At 39.9% G+C, this 22,027-nt stretch overlaps 1 protein-coding gene across 1 annotated transcript in view; it reads left to right on the forward strand.

Annotated features, from left to right (window-relative positions):
- The window catches only part of LCLAT1 (lysocardiolipin acyltransferase 1), a 1,316,330-nt gene that overhangs the window by 899,496 nt on the left and 394,807 nt on the right, over positions 1-22,027 (forward strand). Inside the window, exon 7 of the mRNA XM_044058897.1 lies at positions 12,563-12,679. Within this exon, the coding sequence (XP_043914832.1) occupies positions 12,563-12,679 (117 nt within the window). The remainder of the gene's footprint in view (positions 1-12,562; positions 12,680-22,027) is intronic.

The following is a 22,027-nucleotide window of genomic DNA, read 5'->3' on the forward strand; positions in this document are numbered from 1 at the left end:
AACTGCTAATCTTGAGTTGCCTATGTCATTGTTAGCTTTACATTCTGTACCACCCGAGCACCTACAAACAGAATTTATTGTGCTGAGTAAGAGTTTGATCTATGAGCATAAAGCAGTTATTAAGGATATCAAGTGTTATGAGGCTGGCAGCTGAAGGAAATGACCTTCCATCTTGGTTTAGAGATTCTGAGAATTAATTAGGATTACACTAAGTACTATATGTAGTTATTGAGCTAGGTGATGGGGTATGGTGTGGAGGAATGTAGCTGTACAGATTTTCTTATTCAGGGTTTATACTTGGGTATAATATGAACTAAATGGCACTTGGTTGAGGGTTCTCAGAGTAAACTGAGTAGAAAACAGAAAAAAACACTTATCCCAGATCTTGCATGGCTGGTATTTCAGTTAGCCCACTAACATAAATCACAATTCAGAGCTTAATAGCTGGGCATACAGCAGCTACTAGCAAATGAAATTAAGCTATTTATAGTAACACTGACAAAAGATGAAAAAAATTCAGGCAAGCACATTGGCCAATAGAAAACAGAACTCTTCAAGTTTCTACAGCACTCTGAGGCCAAGAAGTGGTTTGGTTCCCTTTCTACTCTCACCAGAGCAAACCAGAACCAATTTTTATGTATATTACTAAAAGCACAGAAACACAGCTACAGTAAACTCAGTAGAAAAAAAACAATAAATGTTTATCCCACATCTTGTATAGGTGACTGACTTTTAAGGCAAGTGCAGGTGTATTTACCCTTTGTTGAGCAAGTTAGTCCTATTAGGCTAGTAGTGTCTTCCCATTGAAAGGATGGACACTAAGGAGAGATAAAAGGACCTGTACCGATTGGCTAGACAGAGGGACTGAGCTAGGAAAGATGTGCAGCAGGTAAGAGTGATAAAGGTTAATGAGGGAAATGTACTCGCAAGCGAGGAGAGTGTGTTGAACAGATGGAAAGAGTAGTAGGGAACAGGTTGAGGAGACCCTGGAGAGGTGGAGATATGCTCTAGAGAGGAGAGGAATGAAGGTTAGCAGGACTAACACAGAATATATGTGTGTAAATGAGAGGGAGGATAGAGGAATGGTGAGGATGCAGGGAGTAGACTTGGCGAAGGTGGATGAGTTTAAATACTTGGGATCAACAGTTCAGAGTAATGGCTAGTGTGAAAGAGAGGTGACGAAGAGAGTGCAGACAGGGTGAAGTGCGTGGAGAAGAGTGTCAGGAGTGATTTGTAACAGATGAGCACCAGTAAGAGTGAAAGGGAAGGTCTACAAGAGGGTAATGAGACCAGCTATGTTATATGGGTTGGAGACAGTGGCATTGACAAAAAGGCAGGAGTCAGAGCTGGATGTGGCAGAGTTAAAGATGTTAAGATTTGCACTGGGTGTGATGAGGCTAGACAGGATTAGGAATAAGTATATTAGAGGGTCAGCCAGGTTGGACAGTTTGGAGACAAAGCCAGAGAGGCGAGATTGCGTTGATTTGGACATGTGCTGAGGAGGGATGCTGGGTATATTGGGAAAAGGATGCTAAGGATGAAGCTGCCAGGTAAGAGGAAAAGAGGAAGGCCTAAGATAAGGTTTGTGGATGTGCTGAGAGAGGACATGCAGGTGGTTGGTGTGACAGAGCAAGATGCAGAGGACAGGAAGAAATGGAAACAGATGATCTGCTGTGGCGACCCCTAATGGGAACAGCCGAAAGAAAAAGAAGTGTCTTCCCAAGGTGATGTATGTACTACTAGGGGAAAATTTGGTAAGGGCACTGCGGATCTTCCTCTACTCATCATTGTTCTGAGTGGGACCCATTTTGGAGTAGCACCTCCTATTTCTGTTCCACGCACAGAGACAGAGAGAAACAGGGAAGCATATGAAAAGAGAGGGAGATGATGGAGTGCTGAAAGAAATGAATGTGAAAGCAAGTATCAAGACCAGAGAATGTGTGCAGGATTCTGAGGAAGTGTTTCAAAGAAATTTGTTTGATGGAGATGAATCAGTAAATGGATGTATAATTACAACCCTCCATTTGGAGGATTGTGGGATAATTAATTTAAAGAAATTGTGGTGCAGGGTGAGCCAGAAAATGAGGGAGATATTTCTTGTGGGGACATTATGGAGAAAATACAAAAGGAGGATCGAGAGCCAATCCTGAAGAATAGTGGTGAGATGGAAAAGAAAACCTATGCAGAGAAATTAAAAGAAGGCAAAAGTGGAGCAACAGAAAGGAAAGGAGAAGGAAATGAAAAACATAAATATCTGGTAAGGATTCAAAGTAAAGAAGACAAATAAATGGACAAGTATGAACTGTGGGCAAATTTGGGTATAAAGGCACATGATATAAAAGTATTTATTCTTATTAACAAAGAGGCATTTTATGACATTATATCTGAGACTGTTTTTGCAATGGAAAATTTTCTTGGAGAATAAGAAAAAAGAATGACTTAACCCATGGAATCGTTGTGATAACATTTAACAGGGAAACAGAAAAGAAAATTCATGTACAATTTCAAACAGAGGTGGGGTGAGAGACTTTGAAAGGATATTTGAAAGATTCTTGTAAAGAAGTATTGGACATTGCAAACGTTTATGATAAAAGTGGCTTATGGTCTGGTGGCTGGGATTGTAATATTGTGTTAAAAATAGAAAGAAAAAATATACATAAACAAAGCATGATAAATGTGGAAAGGAATAAAGGTGTTGTGAAATACTATGGGCAACCCAAAATATACATACATATATATTTTGCGTATGTGTGGAAAAGGAGGACATTTGATAAGTAACTGTGACAAAAGAAAATATATTTGTGGAGAAATGGGATGCGATGCAAAAAATGTGTATTGAAATGTTATAAATATTACAAATTAAAATTAATACTTATACAAATGGTAGTGTTTAAACAAGCAGCAAGATTGTCAGGAATGAGGAGCCACATTGCTACTAAATAAAAGCACATAGTCTCAAAAGTTAAGTATTTTCTAAGACACCAGCCGCGATAAAAGGTTTAGATATGTGTAATAATAAATAAAAAAAAAACATGAAAATACTGAATACCTATTTTCAGTAAACACCAGAGTTTCAATCACAGGAAGTATTAAAAAAACACAGATTGTAAGACTCAGACAGATACAGAAAAAAATACATTTAGCTAATCTCACAATACTTTTCTAACTGACTGAAGAATTATGTTCCCTGGTTACTTTCTAAACCAAGGCAAGATGAATGCAGATGAGTGTCTTGTCATGTCCATAGGTTCATAGGTTCATAGATTAGTACTAAGCTAACTGCCCTTGCGAGCCATTTTAAGCCTAGCCAATTATCCCTTGTGAGACTCAAACCCTGCATCTTGTGTTTGTAAGGCAAACACCTTAACCATTAGTCCACCACCCCCCAAAAACAGTGTGCACCTCACATCTCTCGCTAGTATTCAAATATGATTTCACTGCTGGCTAGAATATGACATCAGATCTGGTCTCCTGCCTCTGTGGTTCCCACACTGCTCTCTCACTAGAAACTGAGCCAGGATCTAGCACTGATGTTTCACAATACACACAGAGAACTTTAGCTAAGGTTTTTTAGTGTCTGGAAACTGTAAAACAATTCCAACAGTTCCAACCTTCTTGCTGAAACTAACAAGCCATTCTCTGGCACCCCAGGGTAGCACTTAGTTCACCACTAAGGACAATAGAGCAAGATCCCAGCCCAGGTGTTTCACAGACGTTGCATCTCTGACTGCATTCGCACCTGTGAGATGAAATTTTTATGGCCTAAACCAAGTCATTTAATTTCAGGTTATTTCTCTTAAGATTAGCTGAGGTGAGCTTAACACCTTCCCTTCCAGTATCCTGTCTTAAAATATGTACATTTCATCACTTACAACACTACAGTCCGACATACATGTATATTCTTTTTTGTCCAGCAGGCCCCACTGTTGATACATTTTTAACACAAGCAACTTTACAAGTATATTTTTTAACACAAACATCTGTACAAAATCAGTTTGATATTCAAATGGCATATAATTCTTTACAAAACTCCAGCTAGTTATGCTGGCATATGTTACACATGCACTGCCCTTCGTCCTCTGCACAGCTGGCACTACCTCGCATTATCACAGGCACCTTGTAATTACAATCTGTAGAAAACGATGGAAGGATATGATTATTTAAACAGCTAAAAGGGGGAATGCTTTGTATAATGATAGTTTTGTGTTTACTGAAAGCAGCCATTGAAAGAGACGTGGTTATGGTCAAATTAACATAAGGGGCAGACAACAAGGGGGAAACAGAGTTTAAGAACACAACATGAATAGGGTAGAAGGGTTAGAATTTTTTTCAACTACTTGGGTCGTCTCTTGCTGAATAGCCTGTGAGTGGTAAAAACTGAATTTGAAGGTCTGACTAAAAAGGTCATAGATCTCAGACAATAGAAATTAACAACAACCTTATACTTGCCTAGAAGTAACCAGAATTTGTCAATTTCTCTCACAAAAAAAATTAAGCCACGCGTTAGACCACTTAAAAAAGCAAAAGTACAGCTTTCTGCTAGACTTGCTGTATAAAGGCTTAAAGAGCTAACATCTGCAGCAACAAAAACACTAATTAAAATAACTTAATTGAATTAAAACAGTTAAAATAGTAAGAGTAATTGCTTTCTGTCTTAAGTTAGTTAATATTAACTTAAGAAAGAAAGCAAGAAGGAAAACAGCTAAAACATAGATATGTACTGTTAAAATGAACTTGAAACACATAAAAAGAAGAGAGAATTTTTAGTCACTTAACTTTCTTGTTAAGTAGCCTGTGACTGGCAGAAGTAGAAGGCTGGGCTAAAATGATATTGAGCCTCAGGCAGTAGTAATTAATTACAGTCCTACCCTGTTGATAAATGTCTCACGTGTGCCATATATGGAAGTCATGGTAATGGCCTGGGTGGCCTGCACAGACACAATGTAGATTATATCCTGTGCTTTGGATATCACCTGTCAGGATGAAGTAATATCCTTTATGGTCACATACCTTCTTCTCTGGTCACCAGCTGGGGCCTTTATTTCAATTTGGGTGCAGTTTATGGCCACTCAGCACCTCAGGAAAAGGGGATATGTCATTGAAGTCCTACATGACATTGACTCTCTTCCCTGTGGTAAGTGGAAACCACATATGCTCCCCCGACTTGCTGCAACGTAGCATTGAGAAAGTGATGAAGTATTCTCAAGGCAAATGCTTGAGATACTCCACTTTGTCTCCAGTTGATTATATAAAGCTTCACATAGCTAATATAACTAAAGACATACATACCTTAGAATCCACTGGGATACATAATCCATGATTCCAATGAGCCTGCCAATAAGGCTAGCACATGCATACCAGTCCCAGTGTGGTGTCTTTATCCACACGGCAACAGTCTGCAATGTTGGTGTATTTCAAGGCAATGATCCTGTCTTGTAATGGCAATTATAGTCTGTTGCATATACACATTAACTAATGCTGTGGCAATTCCTACCATACTTACTTGGCTCCCTACATGTACACCGGGATTTTGCTGTGGTCATTAACACTGATGTTTGTGCATCATGTTGTGGTCTTTTATGTTTTTAATTGCTCCACTGTCTTGTTTTGCCGTATTTGCATACACAGAGCACCTTGTTTTAATACTGGTATTCATAGGTTCATAGGTAGGTACTAGGCTATCTGCCCGAGTGCATTTATAAGCCTAGCCAGAGTGTGTCAGCTTTCGCCGCCCCATTAATTAATTAAGTGAGCCTCTGTCAAGAAGAGCCAATGAAGTGATCCCAGGGCTGTATTTTCTGTTACCCATCCACTCATCAAGATTTCTCTTGAAGAGTGTTAGTGAGGGTCTCTGCCTAATGTAGTTAGGAATTTTGTTCCAAAGCATGGGGAGTCTTTGTGACAGGAATCTATCCCTACAGCATGTTCTATTTATTGTTGTGGCGAGGTTTAGCTCACTAGAGCGAGTGGCTCACAGTGACTTGGATTTCTTTAGGTGGAGCATGTCCATCAATTCTGAGTTGGACATGGCTTTGGAAGTCAGGCAGAGATCACCTCTGAGCAAGCGATATGTGACTGAGTACAGCTGGAGTTTTTCCAGTCGGGCTGCATAGGACATATGTTTGAGGCCAGTAATCCTCTTGGTGAGGTACTTTTGTGGTCTTTCCAGCTGTTGGAAGTGTCTTGTGAGGTACATCCCAAATGGGGTATTGTACTCTATGATGGGTCTGATGAGTGACGAGTATTGGGGCACTATAACCTCTTTATTTCTAGATGTGAATCCTTTAGTAATTAGATGGGCTATGTAGAAGGATTTCCTAACTACTTTGGCAATATGATTGTCAAAGGAGCGATTACTATCTACCTGGGTCCCCAGATCTCTTATTACCTCTTCTGTATTAAGGAGGCTGCCACCTATGTGGTAATTCATGGGTGTTTTGTTTTTCCCAAACGGGATGACTATACATTTTTTTGGCATTTAGCTTGAGACCATGACTTCCACACCAGGTGTCCGTCTCAGTAAGGCCCTTTTGGAGAATGTCCGTGTCAGCCAGAGAGTTAATTATGGCTCCTAGTTTGCAGTCATTGGTGAACTTGGTTAGCCATAGTCCTCATATATTTGCCTGTACTTCTGAGAAGTATATGCCGAACAGTAGGGGTCCTAGGACCGAGCCTTGTGGGACACCACTTGTTACTGGTTTAGAGTCGGACCTGGAGCCTGCTATTCTTACCGTGTGAGTTCTGCCTTTAAGCCAGTTGGCAACCCATCTCGTGACGTAGTGGTTTATGTTCAGGCTGGTGAGTTTTTCTATAATTCCCTAGTGGGGAATGGTGTCAAAAGCCTTGGCGAGGTCAAGGTAGGCTGTGTGAACTACCTTCCCCTCATCTATGGCCTTTGGTGACTGTCTCGAAGAAGTCAACCAGGTTTAGTAGGCATGATCTGCCCTTAAAGCTGAACTGGGTCAGGTCAAGTGTTTGGAGGTTCCCAATGTCTTTGTTAATGAGTTTCATGATGATGGACTCCATAGCCTTGCAGACCAGGCTAGTCAGGCTTATGGGGTGATAGTTACCAGGGTCAGTTGTGGCCCCTCCTTTGTGGAGCGGAATAACCGTTGCTGTGCGCTATTCTATGGGCATATAGTCTGTGGAGAGGCTGAGGTTGAACAGTGTGTTTAGGTGGGTGGTTAGTTCATTCTGTAATTTGTGCAAGACGCAGCCTGGGACACCATCTGGCCCCATTGATGCTGTGCCTTTGGCTTTTGAAAGGGCTGTTTTCACCTGTGCGTCTGTCATTTCCAGGACACTGCACTTTTACGATATTGTTGTGGGCCCTTTTGGGGTGAGAGTGGGGGTGAAGTTTGCACTGAATCTATCTACCAGGATGTTGTCAATATCAGTGGGTTCAGTATATTTTGTGCTATTTTTGCACTAGCTCAGAGCATATCTGCGAGTTGCCACTTAGATTCTTGACATAGCTAAAGAAGGCTTTGTGGTTATCTTTCAAATCCTTGGCTATTTTTCTTTCGAAGTTAGTCTTGGAGGATTTTATGAGGGACCTTAGTTTCTTACTGATACTGATCAGGGATGTCTTTCCTTCTTGGGACTTGTTTTTTTTTCCTGAACTAGTTTCCTCCTTCTATTGTATAGCCTATTTATGGCAGGGGTCCACCAGGCTGGTTTCCTTATCTTAGGGGAGTGAGTCTTGGTTTTGCTAGGGATGGCACGATCCATGCATCCTTGTAGGTGCTGATAGAGTGCATTTGTAAAGGTTCCTGCATCTTGGACACTGTTATCCTTTAGCGTGGGGGCTGTGAAACTTACCACCTCTGTCTTAAGTAAGGTGAAGTTTGCTATAGAAAAGTTTTTCACTGTGGTTTCCTTGGTTGGAGGTGGTGGTGTGGTGTGGACATCCAGAATTATTAGTTTATGGCCTGATCTAACCAGTGACAGGTTGACCTCCGGTGTGGAACACCTTTCGCCCATGTTGGTGATGACCAGGTCCACTATGTTTTCACCTCTGGTAGGGGAGTTTACCAGCTGATCCAGGGCATTTGAGTTGATAAATTCCAAGAAGCACTGGACCTGGGAGTTTGTACTTGAGAAGTTTTCCCAGTTAACGGTAGGGTAATTGAAATCGATGAATATCAGGGTGTTAGGTAGGACCTTCATGTTTTCCAGTGTCTCCAGAAAGGCGGAGTGGTGGTCCTGGGTCATGGAGGGTGATCTGTAGCAGGCCACAATTTGCATTGCAGATTTGCCTGATATTAGTTGCACATGGATGATCTCTGAGGTATGGAGAGTGATCTGTAGCAGGCCACAATTTGCATTGCAGATTTGCCTGATGTTAGTTGCACATGAATGATCTCTGAGGTATCATGCTACGCCACTAACCTGGAGGTGTAGGTATCCTTGATGAATATGGATACAACTTCAACTTTTGTGTTTCGGTCCATGTTCTGTGGTCGGAATGTGTGGTATAAGTTGTAGCCCGGTAGTGCTGGGGTGCTCTGTGGAGCCTTGAAGCAGGTTTCAGTTACTGCACAGATGACGATGTCCTCTATACGGAGGAATGCTTCGAGCGCGTGCATTTTGAGATTTAAACTCCTGGCACTGAGTAGTATAACCCTCATTTTTTTTATTTGTGCTGTTTACGGAGGTGGGTTTGACTTTTGAGCCTTGCCTAAAAAAGGCACTATGGGGGCAGCAAGAGCCTTGGCCAGTATTCGAAAGCCTAGGGGTGACAGGTGCAAGCCATCTCTTGCGAAGCAATGAGGCTTGTCGAGCATGTCGTCCCAGGCTGACAGATACTGGATCCCCTTTAAATGACACCAGAAGCTTAGCCAATTGTTGAAATTGATCATTTTTTTCTTTATACTGCGGTATTATTGGTGAGGGCCAGGATGCTACTCACGGTCAGGGTCATACCCACCTGGGCTACATGATCAGAGAACTCTTCCATGTCTCTTTTCATGTAGCCCAGGGAGGTACATCTCAGGTCATTCACTCCAACATGAACAATGACAAAGACATATTTGTACTTGTTCTGGAGTGACCTGAGTGCTTGTGTTATGTGGCAGATTCTGGCTCCCGCCAGGCAGCTAACAGTAACCTTCTCCTTGTCCAGCCTAGTGAGTGAGACATTAGTGTGCCTGACTAGAATCACCTATTACTAGTGTGTTAGGTATGTTATTTCTCCTTAAGGGCTGTGATTGTGCGGCACACTGATTTTGTGTTTTATGTGTTGTCTGGTTTGTGGTGGGAGGTGCAGGTTTTTGGGTGTCTGCTTTGGAGGTCTGTGATGCTTTTGCAGGTTTTTATTTAGACCTTCCAAGTATGATTTTGTATATTTATGTGTATGTTTTGCCAGTGCTGGTTTAATATATCTTTGTGAGGCTGGAGGTGTGGTGCAAGTGTTAATCTTTTCATGACTGCCTGTTCCAGTCTTGGGTGGAGAGAGCTTAGCCTCCAGTTTAGCTATATAATTGCATCTCTCGCATATGTTAATGTTTTGTGGTAGGAGGAGAGGATTGTCTGTGTACATGAGGCAGTTGTAACATTGCCTCAGGATACCCAGGTTCACCAGCTGGACTGGGAGAGTATACCTGAAATTGCCCTTTGGTCATGCTTGAATAGTAGGGTGAGCTGCTTAGTCTCTTGGTTGGTGAGGGGTGAATAATGAGCCGTGTCCTGCTGGGCAATCAAGTGTCGGGATATATTAGTGCTTGCTATTAGGTCTGAACAAGTGCTGGACTGTAGGATGCTTTTTAATTGCTTAGGTTGAAAGTTAGACTACTTTCACGGGAAAAACTGAAGAGGAGACTTGGTGGAGCCGGGATAAATTTAGCCCTAGCTTACCGGCGCTGCCCGGAACGTGCAAAACCGTGCAGACACGTTTTTTACAGCAGGGAAATGAAAGAGATAGAAATTAGCCCCAAATGGCCTATAAACTACTAACTTCTGGGCTGGAACCACTCCTACAGGGTCAGATGGCTGCTCAAAGCTCCCTCTCTCATAGGTGAATAGAGAAACCTCCCTCTATCCAAGTAAGGTATGGGCAACTCAGAAAATTGTAACACAGCCCTAACCTGAAAACTGGACTATACTAGCTTAGAAAGGTGGGAAAACAGGAAAAAAAGATTTTTTTGAAAAGATAAAAAAAAACACTAGAAAATCCACTTAAAATAGCTTTAAACTACTACAAACAGTAAAAAATACACTTCAGCTTTAGATGACTACAAGCAATCAGAAATGGCTTTTAAACAAATTACCCTATTAAGCAGTAAAAAAAATCTCAAAACTGAGCCCTGTTCCTGTAGTCTTCAATCAGACAAGTTCTAACTGCACACTCCTGCCACTCATTACCATCTGACTGTGAAACCATCACCGTATACTTCAAGCAGCTGTCCTGTTTCGTTTCTACTGCTTGCGCTTAGTGCATCTCTGAATTGCACACACCATACTAGTGTCCACCTGTCTTGCAGAATTGCCTACTGCAATTTGATAAATGTTTCTGAATCCCAGGGATGGTATCTCTAGGTTCCTGATTAGTCACTGGTTTGTCCATTTTAGGACTGGAGGATGTCATTCTGTTTTTTTTTCTCCTTTTTATTAAATAACGGTTAGCTATTTTGATTCTTTTTGGTTTACCTTAATTGCAAATATAGATGGAATAGTTAAGTGTAGTTTTCTTTGTTAAATACCCATAGATATTTCATCATCTTCCCCAGTATGACATGGTGTTTATGCAAAAAAAAAAAAAAAATCTAGAGCTTTAGTGGTTAGACAACAATCAAACCATTTTTGCTTGACTTTTGTTTGTTATCATCCATAAAAAAGCCACTTAATATTCTTTTATTTGAAGACTGAAGATAACTTGAGGGAGCTAGACAGATGAGAAAGGCTTGTACCTATTTGTCACAATTGTGGAGGGTCAGAAAATGTTAAGCAGCTTTATTTTGAGAGGAACTATGTGAAAAGTTATTGATGAGGCATTAGCACCTTCCTGTTGTATGTCCCTGATTAACTGCCTTATCCAGCAAAATTCAACTTGCATAGCTAATTAGTACAAAATTTTGATTTCTATTACTGCTAGGTTGATGCACTCTGTCTGTCCTCATTAATGACTTTAAAGTTTTAGCTTATGAAAAGGTAATTTATTGTTAATGCCCTCGTGTTCTAGTTGATTCTTTTCCTTCGTTTGTGTTGCAAAATGGCAGGGGAGTGTAGGAACAGAACTCATTAGACAATGTTTGCTGTTTCTGTCATCACTGCACTTCATTTGATAGTTTGAAAAGATGAGTGCCACTGAGAAACTGACATTAAGATGATGCCATTTCTCTCTGTATACTTGTCTGTCATGCATTCCTGTCCTGTAGCACTTTTATTGTACATTAAACATAAGACTATATCCAGAATCACTCCCATGAATAAATAGAATATGGACTTGAGATTACATGAAGCACCAGAACAAAATGAAAAGATATATACCTTCTTAGTTGTAAATGTTAAGGCTGTTAGATTATCAAACGTCCAAATTGTCGAAACCCATATGGTCAATAATTTGGTTTATCAAACCATTCTGACTGAGATTGCAGTACAGTAGGGATCGGGGAATTTGCCTTTTTCCACACTGTAGTACAATTTCGGAATTGGTATAAATTAGCAGGGAATGTGGGGATAAAACCCCCCATGTGGGGTGAGGGTGCAGGGAGACTTGCCCCCCCTGCAAAAACATTGTTTTGTTAGTAGGTGCTGTTTGTGTTTTTGTTTATTGGGGAACTGAATTGTCAACCATATAGTCGTGACAATTTGGACATTCAGTAAACCAGCATAGACCCAAGTGTTAATGCATTTTACTGCCTCACACAGACTGGCAACTGGAACAACCAAAGTATTATGACAAAAGCATTAGTGTCTACTGTGGATAAGTACAGCCTATTCACTTTCACTACTTTCTGTTTGTTTGTGAAAGTGTAGTTACTGTATATGCATTATAATCTACACTGAGCCTTCTGTCTTCAGCAGCAGCATTCATAATTAGCATTCCTGGACATGTAGAGCAAAGTAACAAGCTGTGTAGAGATTTATTTCCTGCTACTGGGTGTACAGCAGTTGCACTTTTTTATCTTTTAACACTGGTCTCATAACAACAACCTGTGCATTTAACATTGTCAGTTAATAACCTGTGAACTAATCATTTATGGCTGGTGAGATTACTGAATTTTCATAGACTGTTTTGGTGTCTGAGCTACTACATTCCTTTTTAAGCAGGGTATGCCACATAGTAAATTAAGAGAATGACATCTGGTGGCCGGCTTATGTAAAGTTTCAGATGATTTTTGTGGTACTAAAAATATGTGTGTGTGTTTGACATAGCATAAAGTACAGAAATGTCTTTTTAAAGATATCAGTTTTGCTGATTTTCTCACATTTCCATACATTGAAAGTGCTTTGTCTGCATGTCCAGTGTCTTGCAATATGGTTTGATAGCTGATAAAACAGGGCACCTAATATCCAGTTATGGGGCTTGCATTTCACTGATTTTTCTTGTGCATTTAATTAGCAAACACAAAAGTACGAAGTGATGAATTTGCTGAGAAGAATGGTCTTCAGAAGTTTGAGTACGTCCTACATCCTAGAACAACGGGTTTCACATTTGTAGTTGAACGCCTTAGACAAGGTAAGATTGTTCTTTTATTGTTATTTATTTATTTTACAAAGGTACCATTTGTAAGTACCTTGCTAGACTAGGGTGATATTAAAATGTGTCCTTTGTTTCTGCTGTTAGTCTGACAAATGAAACGTGTTATCACTGAAATTTCTTATTGCCTTAGATAACCTTTGTCTCCACAGAGATCGTATTTTATTGAGCCCCATGCTTTGGATAAAGTGATGAGTATAGCTTTTTGCTGCTCTTTTGCTTGGCATTTCTTAAGTCCTCAGTTCTCGTATCCGTTCAGCCTTGTTCCTTATGGCAGATATAAGGGTTGTGTATATGCCCTGCCAGTCCTCATTTCTTTACTGATCTCAGATTTGTGAACTCCTTCTGTTGTACTGTGGTGCATCATTTACCATGTTCTGGTGTTTTGTGACTAACAAGAAAAAGCCTGATAAGTGTAGGTACTGCATCAGATTCTGATATTGCACCTGCACAGAGGCTGCCTTTATTATTTAAGGATAGAGCTTGACATTGGAAAATGTTGCTACCACCAGTGTTTAAACTCAGCAGAAAGACTAGCTTCAGATTTACATCACTGTCCCATGTTCAGCAGAGAGGAAAGATGAATATTTTGATGATCTAGAGCACTTGTCCATAAAGGCATGAAAGTCGGAAAGTGAGACACCTGAAACCCAGGTTTAAGACCCCAGAGTTTATCTTCTCTTTAACATTTACCACTCTAGCAATGCTTTTTTTTTTCTTTTTTTGTTTCTTGAAGACTTACAGTGACATTGAGTCTTATTTGTCTGTCAAATTCCCCTCTGAGAGTCTTTGTTGGTAGGATATCAGGCACTTGAAGTCCTCTCTGGTGTGGCCCTTTTGTTTTGTTTTGTCATCTTCACTTGTGAATTCTTTAAATGTCTGCCTGTGCCAGCCTAACAGAGAGCACTGGGCATCCCAGACTTGTTAATAAGGATGTTGCTTACAGCATTCATGCATTCTGCTGTTATGTCAAGAGGGCCCTTTCCATTACCTTGACTCTAAAGTTCTCTTTATTCGTACTCTGTTAGTGGCTGCTGCTTGTCTTAAGCTTGAGATGAGCACACTGAAGCATCCTTCTACTAATGCATATAGGTCCAGGACCCTCATATCTTAATAGCTGATTTCTCAGTTTTGATCTCATTCTTATTACTGGACTGTTACTCCATTTCGTATCTGAGAGGTCTAAGCCTTGACCTGTGGTCACCATATCGCTAACTACAGTCACTGAAAGAGCTACAACTTTTGCATTGTCCAGAAGCACAACATTAAGAAGTGCAGGAAGTTCAGCACCTCAGGTGGACAGCACTAGAGCATCTATGTTAGAAAGTAGAGATCTGTGTGAAGGCCTGCAGGATGGTGGTGACCGGAGATAACTAAAATACAGGGACAGACCAGATGGTTATTCACATGAGGACATACAAGACTAGAGAGGCCTAAAATAAGGGAGCCTTAAGTCAGGCCATAAATCTGTCTTCCACCTAGTCTGTCTTGCCAGCATTTATACACTCATATGTGGTGATTTTATTTATTTTATTTTATTATTCAGTTTGATAACCAGGTAAGTTGTCTGGTCTGTTTGACACTTTTCAGTCAGAACCCAGGTACACATGTACAACAGGAAAGAAAGTCAATATGTACACTACAGTAATTGATATTCAGTTATAGAAGGTTTGATAGCAAAATACATTAAATATTTATTTATTTTATTTTATTTATTTGACATTTGTTAACCGGGTTGGTGCAACTGGGCCAGAAGCCCATTTTCAGTAGAGAGCCGAGTAGAAAAGCTCCAGAGTATTTACATAAATAATTTCACAGTAAAAGAGAATGATGGTGCAACTGGGCCAGAAGCCCATTTTCAGTAGAGAGCCGAGTAGAAAAGCTCCAGAGTATTTACATAAATAATTTCACAGTAAAAGAGAATGATGTATTCTAAGTTATATATAGTAGTTAGAGTGAAATAGTACAAGGAAATATACAAAAACAAAAAGGATTGTGCACCAAAAAATACAGTTTCAAAAAAAAAATAAATTACAGTTGACAGGAAGTGGCATCATTGACTGTGTACAGTAAGTATTTATAGCTGATCTGTAGGAAAGAACAAAAATAGAGGTTGAAGGAGTCAATGACCTCTAAGAGTTTCAGTAATAACAAAAGTATAATACAATGCATAGAATACAATACATACATACACAATTACATTGTTAAAAAATGCAGTGGATACTGAGATGTGACATTACCAGTATAGAGAAACTACAGTATAAAGGGAGTTAGAATGGAAAAAGTAGCTATGAGGTTTATCATAGAGGGAGGGAAATGAGTTAGAACATATGAGGTAAGTTCGGAAGGATGGGAATGGTTAAGTAGGATCCTGGCAAGGATAGATCCGTGAGTTTAAGAGGAAGAGTTTTAGTTGCTTTTTGAATCAAGTACAATTTGAGGCATTTCTAATGGAGTTAGGAAGTTTGTTCCAGGCTAAATACACCTTGTAGTTGTAGACCAGTTTACCTACATTTCTGTTGGGTTTATGTATGTCAAAGAGTTGTTGCTCAGAGCTTCTGAGTGATCTGGGGGGGGGGGGCGTGTAGAAAGAGACTAGTGTAGAGAGAAAGGGACAAGCAGTAGGTTTGTATAGGATGGAGTGGGTGATTTGTAGTTGTGCTATAAGAAGTTGGTGGCAGAATTCAGGCCATTGCAGTTGTAAGTGCAATGGTGAGTTTTGTAAGGTTGGTTTGTTGCAAATCTGGTGATTTTGTTTTCTTGGGGTTTAGGATAAGCTGGTTTTCATTAAGCCATTTTTCGATGGAGTTAAATGTGTTTTGAGTAAGGTAAGGGAGATGAGATATGTTATTAGAGGAGGTGATGAGGGTGGAGTCATCTGTGTATTGGATAAGAGTAGAGTGGTTGCAGACAGAGTGGAGCTTGTTGATAAAGATATTGAATAGAAGGGGGCCTAGGATAGAACCCTGGAGAATCCCTGTTTTTCAGGCAAGAAGGGAGTGAGCAAGAAGTGAGCCATCAGACAGATTGTAGTCTGTTAGAAAGGGAGCTGGAGAACCACTACAGTGGCAGGAGAGCGTCTGAGTTCAGTTAGTCTTGTTAGTAACCACAGCAAACCAGGAAGCAATGAACAAAGTCACAGCACAAAATATATTTATTCACCACAAACTATTCATTAAGCACTTCCGTTCAAGTGTATACTGAACTTCATCCGAACAATTAAATCTATCTCAACTTAGTAATTATACAGTTTCAAAAGTCACATGACCAGCAAATACTGAACACTTAAAGACACAAAGATTTAAAAATTCTAATTCTAAACCAAGTAACCCCCCACACACACATCTAAATATCATAATACTTCAATTATTAAAATGGGAGCTAATGAACAACACTCATTTAATCCCGGTTGAACAGTTGTGTTAAACTTAATCTGCCATAAAACTTCCTTATAATTTAAATGTGCTGCAGTAGTTTTACAGTGTTCATTAAACTTAACATAATCTAAAACATAAAATTTAAAATCATGTCCCTGATTAATACTAATGTGCCTGTACAATGCATTGGTAAGTTTTTTATTTTTTTATATCTGAAAAATGTTCGTATATTCAATCTCTTAGTCTCCTTGAAGTCTTCCCTATGTAAAAACTTGGACATGTGTCACATAAAGCTGCATATACTACATTGCAAGAATTGCAATTGAAATATTGGTTACATCCATATTTTCTGTTAGCTATGACCGCATGCTCCTTGCTAAGTATGTGTTTACACTGGCAACAACTCTCACAGTTGTATGTGCCAGTTTTTTTGCGTGGGTTTGTCAAACCATGGGTGTTACCCCTTTCTAATATTTTTTTAAAAGATGTGTCCTTTCTAAACACTAACCTAGGCTTTGTCCCAAGTTTTTGTATTATGTCAATATAATTAGAAAAAAATCCAAAAATTATTGTGCATAATGTTCACTATTTCTTGTGAATCAAAACAATAGGTAGTAATAAATACCATTTTATCCAGTTGACCTGCATTGTCAACTGGAGATAGCATACTTTGATTGCTATTTAAAATGGGAAAGTAAGTGCAATTTTCACTTGTATGTACTACCTCAAGTTTAATGCTATTAACTAACTCACAAGGGTAACCTCTTGCAGAAAAAAATCCGTAAGTTTCCCGCATTCAGTCAAAAAATTGGTGTGTTCTGAAACCATACGGGATACTCACACAAAATGGCCTTTAACTACAGTCTTTTTCTGATATTGTAGGTGTCCACTTGAATACTGAAGGTACAAATTCAAAAATGTAGGTTTTCAGTATACATTGGAGACATATTTACTGTTCATCCTATCCTTTGATACTCTTATATCTAAGTAAGCAATGGATTCTGTATCCCATGTACAAGAACATTTTAAAAACTCAACTGCATTATTTATGTATTCCAAAAATTCACTTAATATATTTGAAGGCCCTTTCTACAACATAAAAATGTCATCCAAAAATCTTGTATACGACACCCAGATTCCCACATAGGGTCCATTAAATATGTAGTGTTCTTCCTAGAATGACATAATGTAGTTGGCAAATGTGGGGGCACATGCTGCCCCTATAGCAACTCCAGTCACCTGTCTAAAAAAATGTCCTTCAAAATACAAATATTTTTGTTTTAATACTAATTCCTTAAGGGTACACCAAGCATAAGCTTCATTTGCCGTATACCCTGCATGTTTTTGCAAGTGCTTTTCTAACCAATTTAACCCAATATCATGGGCTATTACAGAAAAAAGATTGTGTATGTCAATAGTCGCAAATATAGCATCATAAGAGAATTCTGTTTCATTCAGTATTTTCAAAAATTTCCAGGAGTCTTTACAAACCTGTTGAATATTAACTACGTCTGACTTAAATTTCTCATCCAAGAAGTTTGCAATATAATACATTTTTGACTAGCATTCACAATAGGATGGAATGTGGGGTTACTAATGTCCTTATGAATCTTTGGGATTCCAAACATGCTTGCCACCACTGGTTTGTCATTGAACATAAAGTCATAACCTTGCTTTGAAATACCTCTTTCAAGCCGCAAGTCATTTAAAGTTGCATCAATTTTTTGATAACCAACATGTATGTCATCAACATAATTGGATGCTACTTCCCACCTGGCCAAAACATCCCTCCCCTAGAAAACTTCCTCAGCTGGTCTACCCACCATCTCCCCCAAGAAACTATCATCTTAGGTGATTTCAATATTGACTGGCAATCCTGTTCTGGCAACAATCCAACCCATCATGTACACCTTCATGGCTTCACTCAACTAGTCCAGTCACCAACCAGGATAAATAAAACCTCCACCAAGCACACTACCCTGGATTGGACACTACCCTGGATTGGATACTAGTCAGTAAGAGCCCCCAGTCATATATAACAGGCTGCTTATCAGATAGCCTCAGTGATCACTCCCCAACATTCCTACTCAAAAAATACCTGTACCAAGCTAAACCTGTCATCTACCGTCAAATACGTAAAAAACTAAACTTTAACCCACTCACATTCATCTCATCCCTCAAAGAATGTAACTGGCATCCTCTAAAGTACCTCAGTCTAGATGATGCAGTTGAATTTTTTAATACTACCTTCCTGAGCATCCTTAATTACCATGCCCCCATAAGATTCTCCAGAACCAAAGCACAACCCTCCCCATGGCTACAGAAAACCACTAAGTCAGAAATGAAAAACAGGGATAAAGCCTGGGAGCACTGGCGCAAAACCAAAACCCCCTCAGCTAGACAGAAATTCCTAGAACTACCTAATAGAGTCAAAAAGCTGATAAAACAGGACAAATCCCAATACTACCAGTCTGCCCTAGACTACTCACAACACAGCCCCAAACAATTCTGGTCCTCCATAAACTCCATCCTCCACCCAGGTAAAGTCAGTACCCCTCCTCCTAACATCCCTCACTCCTCGGAAAATATTGCTACCTCATTCAACACACACTTCACCCAAACCATACTATCACTAGCTAAGCAACACAACCCCGCTCCTCTCCAACCCACACCTTCAACTAGTAATCTCCCCACTGCCTTCTCTTTTTCTCCTGTACCTACCTCCAACATAAAAAACTCTTAACTAAACTTAAACCCACCAAATTAGCAGCAGACAGCCTCCCAAGTGAATACCTACAAATCGCAGCTGATGCTCTGGCCTACCCAGAATCCATCTTGATAACCGATCTCTGTCAGAAAGTTACATTCCCACACTGTGGAAAGTATCACATATAATTCCCCTCCACAAAGGCGGACCCTCCACAGAACTAACCAATTACCGCCCCATAGCTATTCTCTCTCCACTCTCCAAAATACTATTGTAATACTATACAAAATGCATTCACTCTCAGGTCTCAGACTACCTCCTTACTAACAACCTCCTTTCCAGTACTCAGCATGGTTTCCGACCAAACCATAGCACCACCACTGCCTTACTCTCCTTTACTAACACTATCCTTCAGCATAAAAACAATGGCTATCTCTCCTCTGCTACTTTCCTAGACCTATCTAAAGCATTTGACATGGTCCCACACAAACAACTTATCTCTGTCCTCAATAACCTATCCTTCTCACAATCGGTCACCAACTGGTTTCAGAGTTACCTGTCTGACCGGCAACAATCCGTTGTATGGCAGAATGACATATCTCCCCAACTACCTGTCTCCATAGGGGTTCCCCAAGGATCCATCCTTGGACCCCTACTCTTCTCAGTTTACACCAATTATCTAGCCTCTGCCACCAAACATGGCACACTCATACAATACGCAGATGACTCAACCATCATCTGCTCAGCCCAGTCCCTACCAAAACTGCAAAAAGTCACACAGGAAGCCTTTTCCTCTGTTGAAACATGGTTATCCGATGCCCGATTAATACTCAACCCAAACAAAACTAAACTACTCATCTTCCAACCCACAAAACATACTCAAAACAACTCTCACTTTAACATCACGGCAAAAGACAACACCACTATATACCCAACTGAACATACCAAATTGCTAGGAGTGGAAATAGACAATAAACTAAAATTTGACATTCACATATCCATGACTATAAAAAAAGTCCACAAAAAACTAGGAGCGTTATACAGAAATAAGAAATTTCTCACCAAAGCAGCAAAGATTTCAATAGCAAATTCCCACCTTATCTCCACCCTACTTTATGCCTCTCCAATATATACCAACCTAAGGCAATGTGATCTAAACAAGCTAGAGACCTGCTACAACAAAATCGCCAAATTCGCCACAGAGGCATCCTACCGTAGTCACCACTGTCTCTCACTTGCTGAACTGGGCTGGCTTGAACTCCCTCACCTCCTTCAGTGATATCAACTCTCACTCGCCCACAAACTAGTAAACCATCCACTAAATGTCCCATCCCTCCAGAATCTACTCTAACCCTATCGCACCACCAGACCACTAAGATCCAGCAGCAAAAATCACATGCAGATCACTAAAGCCAATAACTCTGCTGGTGAAGCACTATTCTCTTGCGCCATAGCCAAATTATGGAACTCACTCCCACCCACAATTACCTCCATACCATCATGCACCCACTTCAAAACTTTACTAAAAGCGCAACTAAAAACATGCTGGCTATGCCCTTGCAACTCCCACTCTGATATCATCCACCCCATCCAACCACTACCTTTCTTTCCACTCCACTAACTACCTTGATTATAGCAAGCTCAGATGCTCATAAGCCAGTACTTATTATACAGCTCGAACTACTACTTCTTGTAACATTTGTCAATGTCTGGTATGCACTTCACAGATAAAGATTCTAGTTGTCTACTGATGTACTATGTTCTTCATCTGTAAATATGTTGTAAGTAATTGCTATGTAAATTGTTAATCACTATGTAATCCAATGTAAATACTGTCTGTTTAATTTAACTGTGGAGCTTTTCTCCCCGGGCCTCCGCTGAAAATGGACCTACATCCAGTCGGACACTCCCGGTCAACAAATTTAAATAAATAAATAAATAAATAAAAATGTCATTCTTTGATACTGACTGATAACTATCAGTGAATAACAAGCAATTCATTCTGTTCACGTAATCTACATGATTCATAATGACAAGCCCACCCCCCTTGTCAGGCTTCATAATCCTAATATTACTATCTGTAGTTAATTCTTTAAGAAGGTCAACTTCCTGGCTACTTAAATTGCTACAAAAATTATTAGACTTGTAACACTTATTAAACGTTCTAATTGCATTTTTGCAACTTTTCTCATACATATTAATGAAAGAGTGCAATGGAGGATTAAACACAGTTTTAACTCGGTGCTTAAAAAAACACACAGCCAGCCAGTACTTCACCAGTAACTTGCTTTCCTTTTATTGAATGATCTGGTACCTCGGCAGTTCGCCTTCAAGGATCGGTGCTTACCCTATTAGTAGAATCATTGTTGTTAAACCAAAGATGTAAATTCAACTTTCTTGTATACATTTTTACAACAATAATAGTTTTTACCAAGCCCATATGTTTTAATGGAACAAACGACTACCCTTTAGCTAACACATCTGCATGCATAGCACAAAGTTCCGGGTCTATATTAGGAAAGCGAAAAGACGTTTACGTGAATACGTAAACGGCAAACCGTATAGCGCGAAGTGGACTTAGAGTGAACGTCGAAAACCGCAAAAATGGAAATATCAAATTTCCATGGTTGGCCCGTCTGTGGATTAACTGCATAAGGTAAGTGTTGGATAGTTACAGAGTTTAGGATAGGGTGCGGGTTAAGGTAAGTGCTTGGATAAGTAATGTATGTTAGATTTAGTGTAGGGTTAGAGGTAGTGTTTTGTTAAATGTATGTATGTATGTAGGTTATTTATTTTGTTTGTGTATATTTTCGTAGGGGAAGTGTGCAGTAGTTACGGACCTTAGGATTAGGGAGGGGTTAAGGATAGTGCATATATAGTTTTATGTGGGGTTTAGTAGTGTTGGAGGTAGGGTTTTGTTAAATGTATGTATGTGGATTATTTGTTTTGTTTGGGTGTAAGTCTGTAGGGGACGTGTGTGGTAGTTACAGACCTTAGGGTTAGGGAGGGGTTAAGGATAGTGCATAGTGCTGGTAATTCCTGATTCTCTCTGAATGTCACATTGTTTCTAAGTCTAAGGGGGTGGATTCTGAGGCCTAGTTGTCTCCTCCTTCCCTTGAAGCCTCTGCCTCACGCTGATTGGATGAAGGGCCATTTCCATGGAAACCTGGTGGTTTTGGATATGCCTTTCCACTCTCAGACTCTGCAATGTCTCTTTATTTGTATCTCTGTGTCTTTAAGTGT

The sequence above is a fragment of the Protopterus annectens genome, chromosome 1.part2 (genome assembly GCF_019279795.1).
Source record: "Protopterus annectens isolate FY-2018-M chromosome 1.part2, PAN1.0, whole genome shotgun sequence".
Classification (NCBI taxonomy): Eukaryota; Metazoa; Chordata; order Ceratodontiformes; family Protopteridae; genus Protopterus; species Protopterus annectens.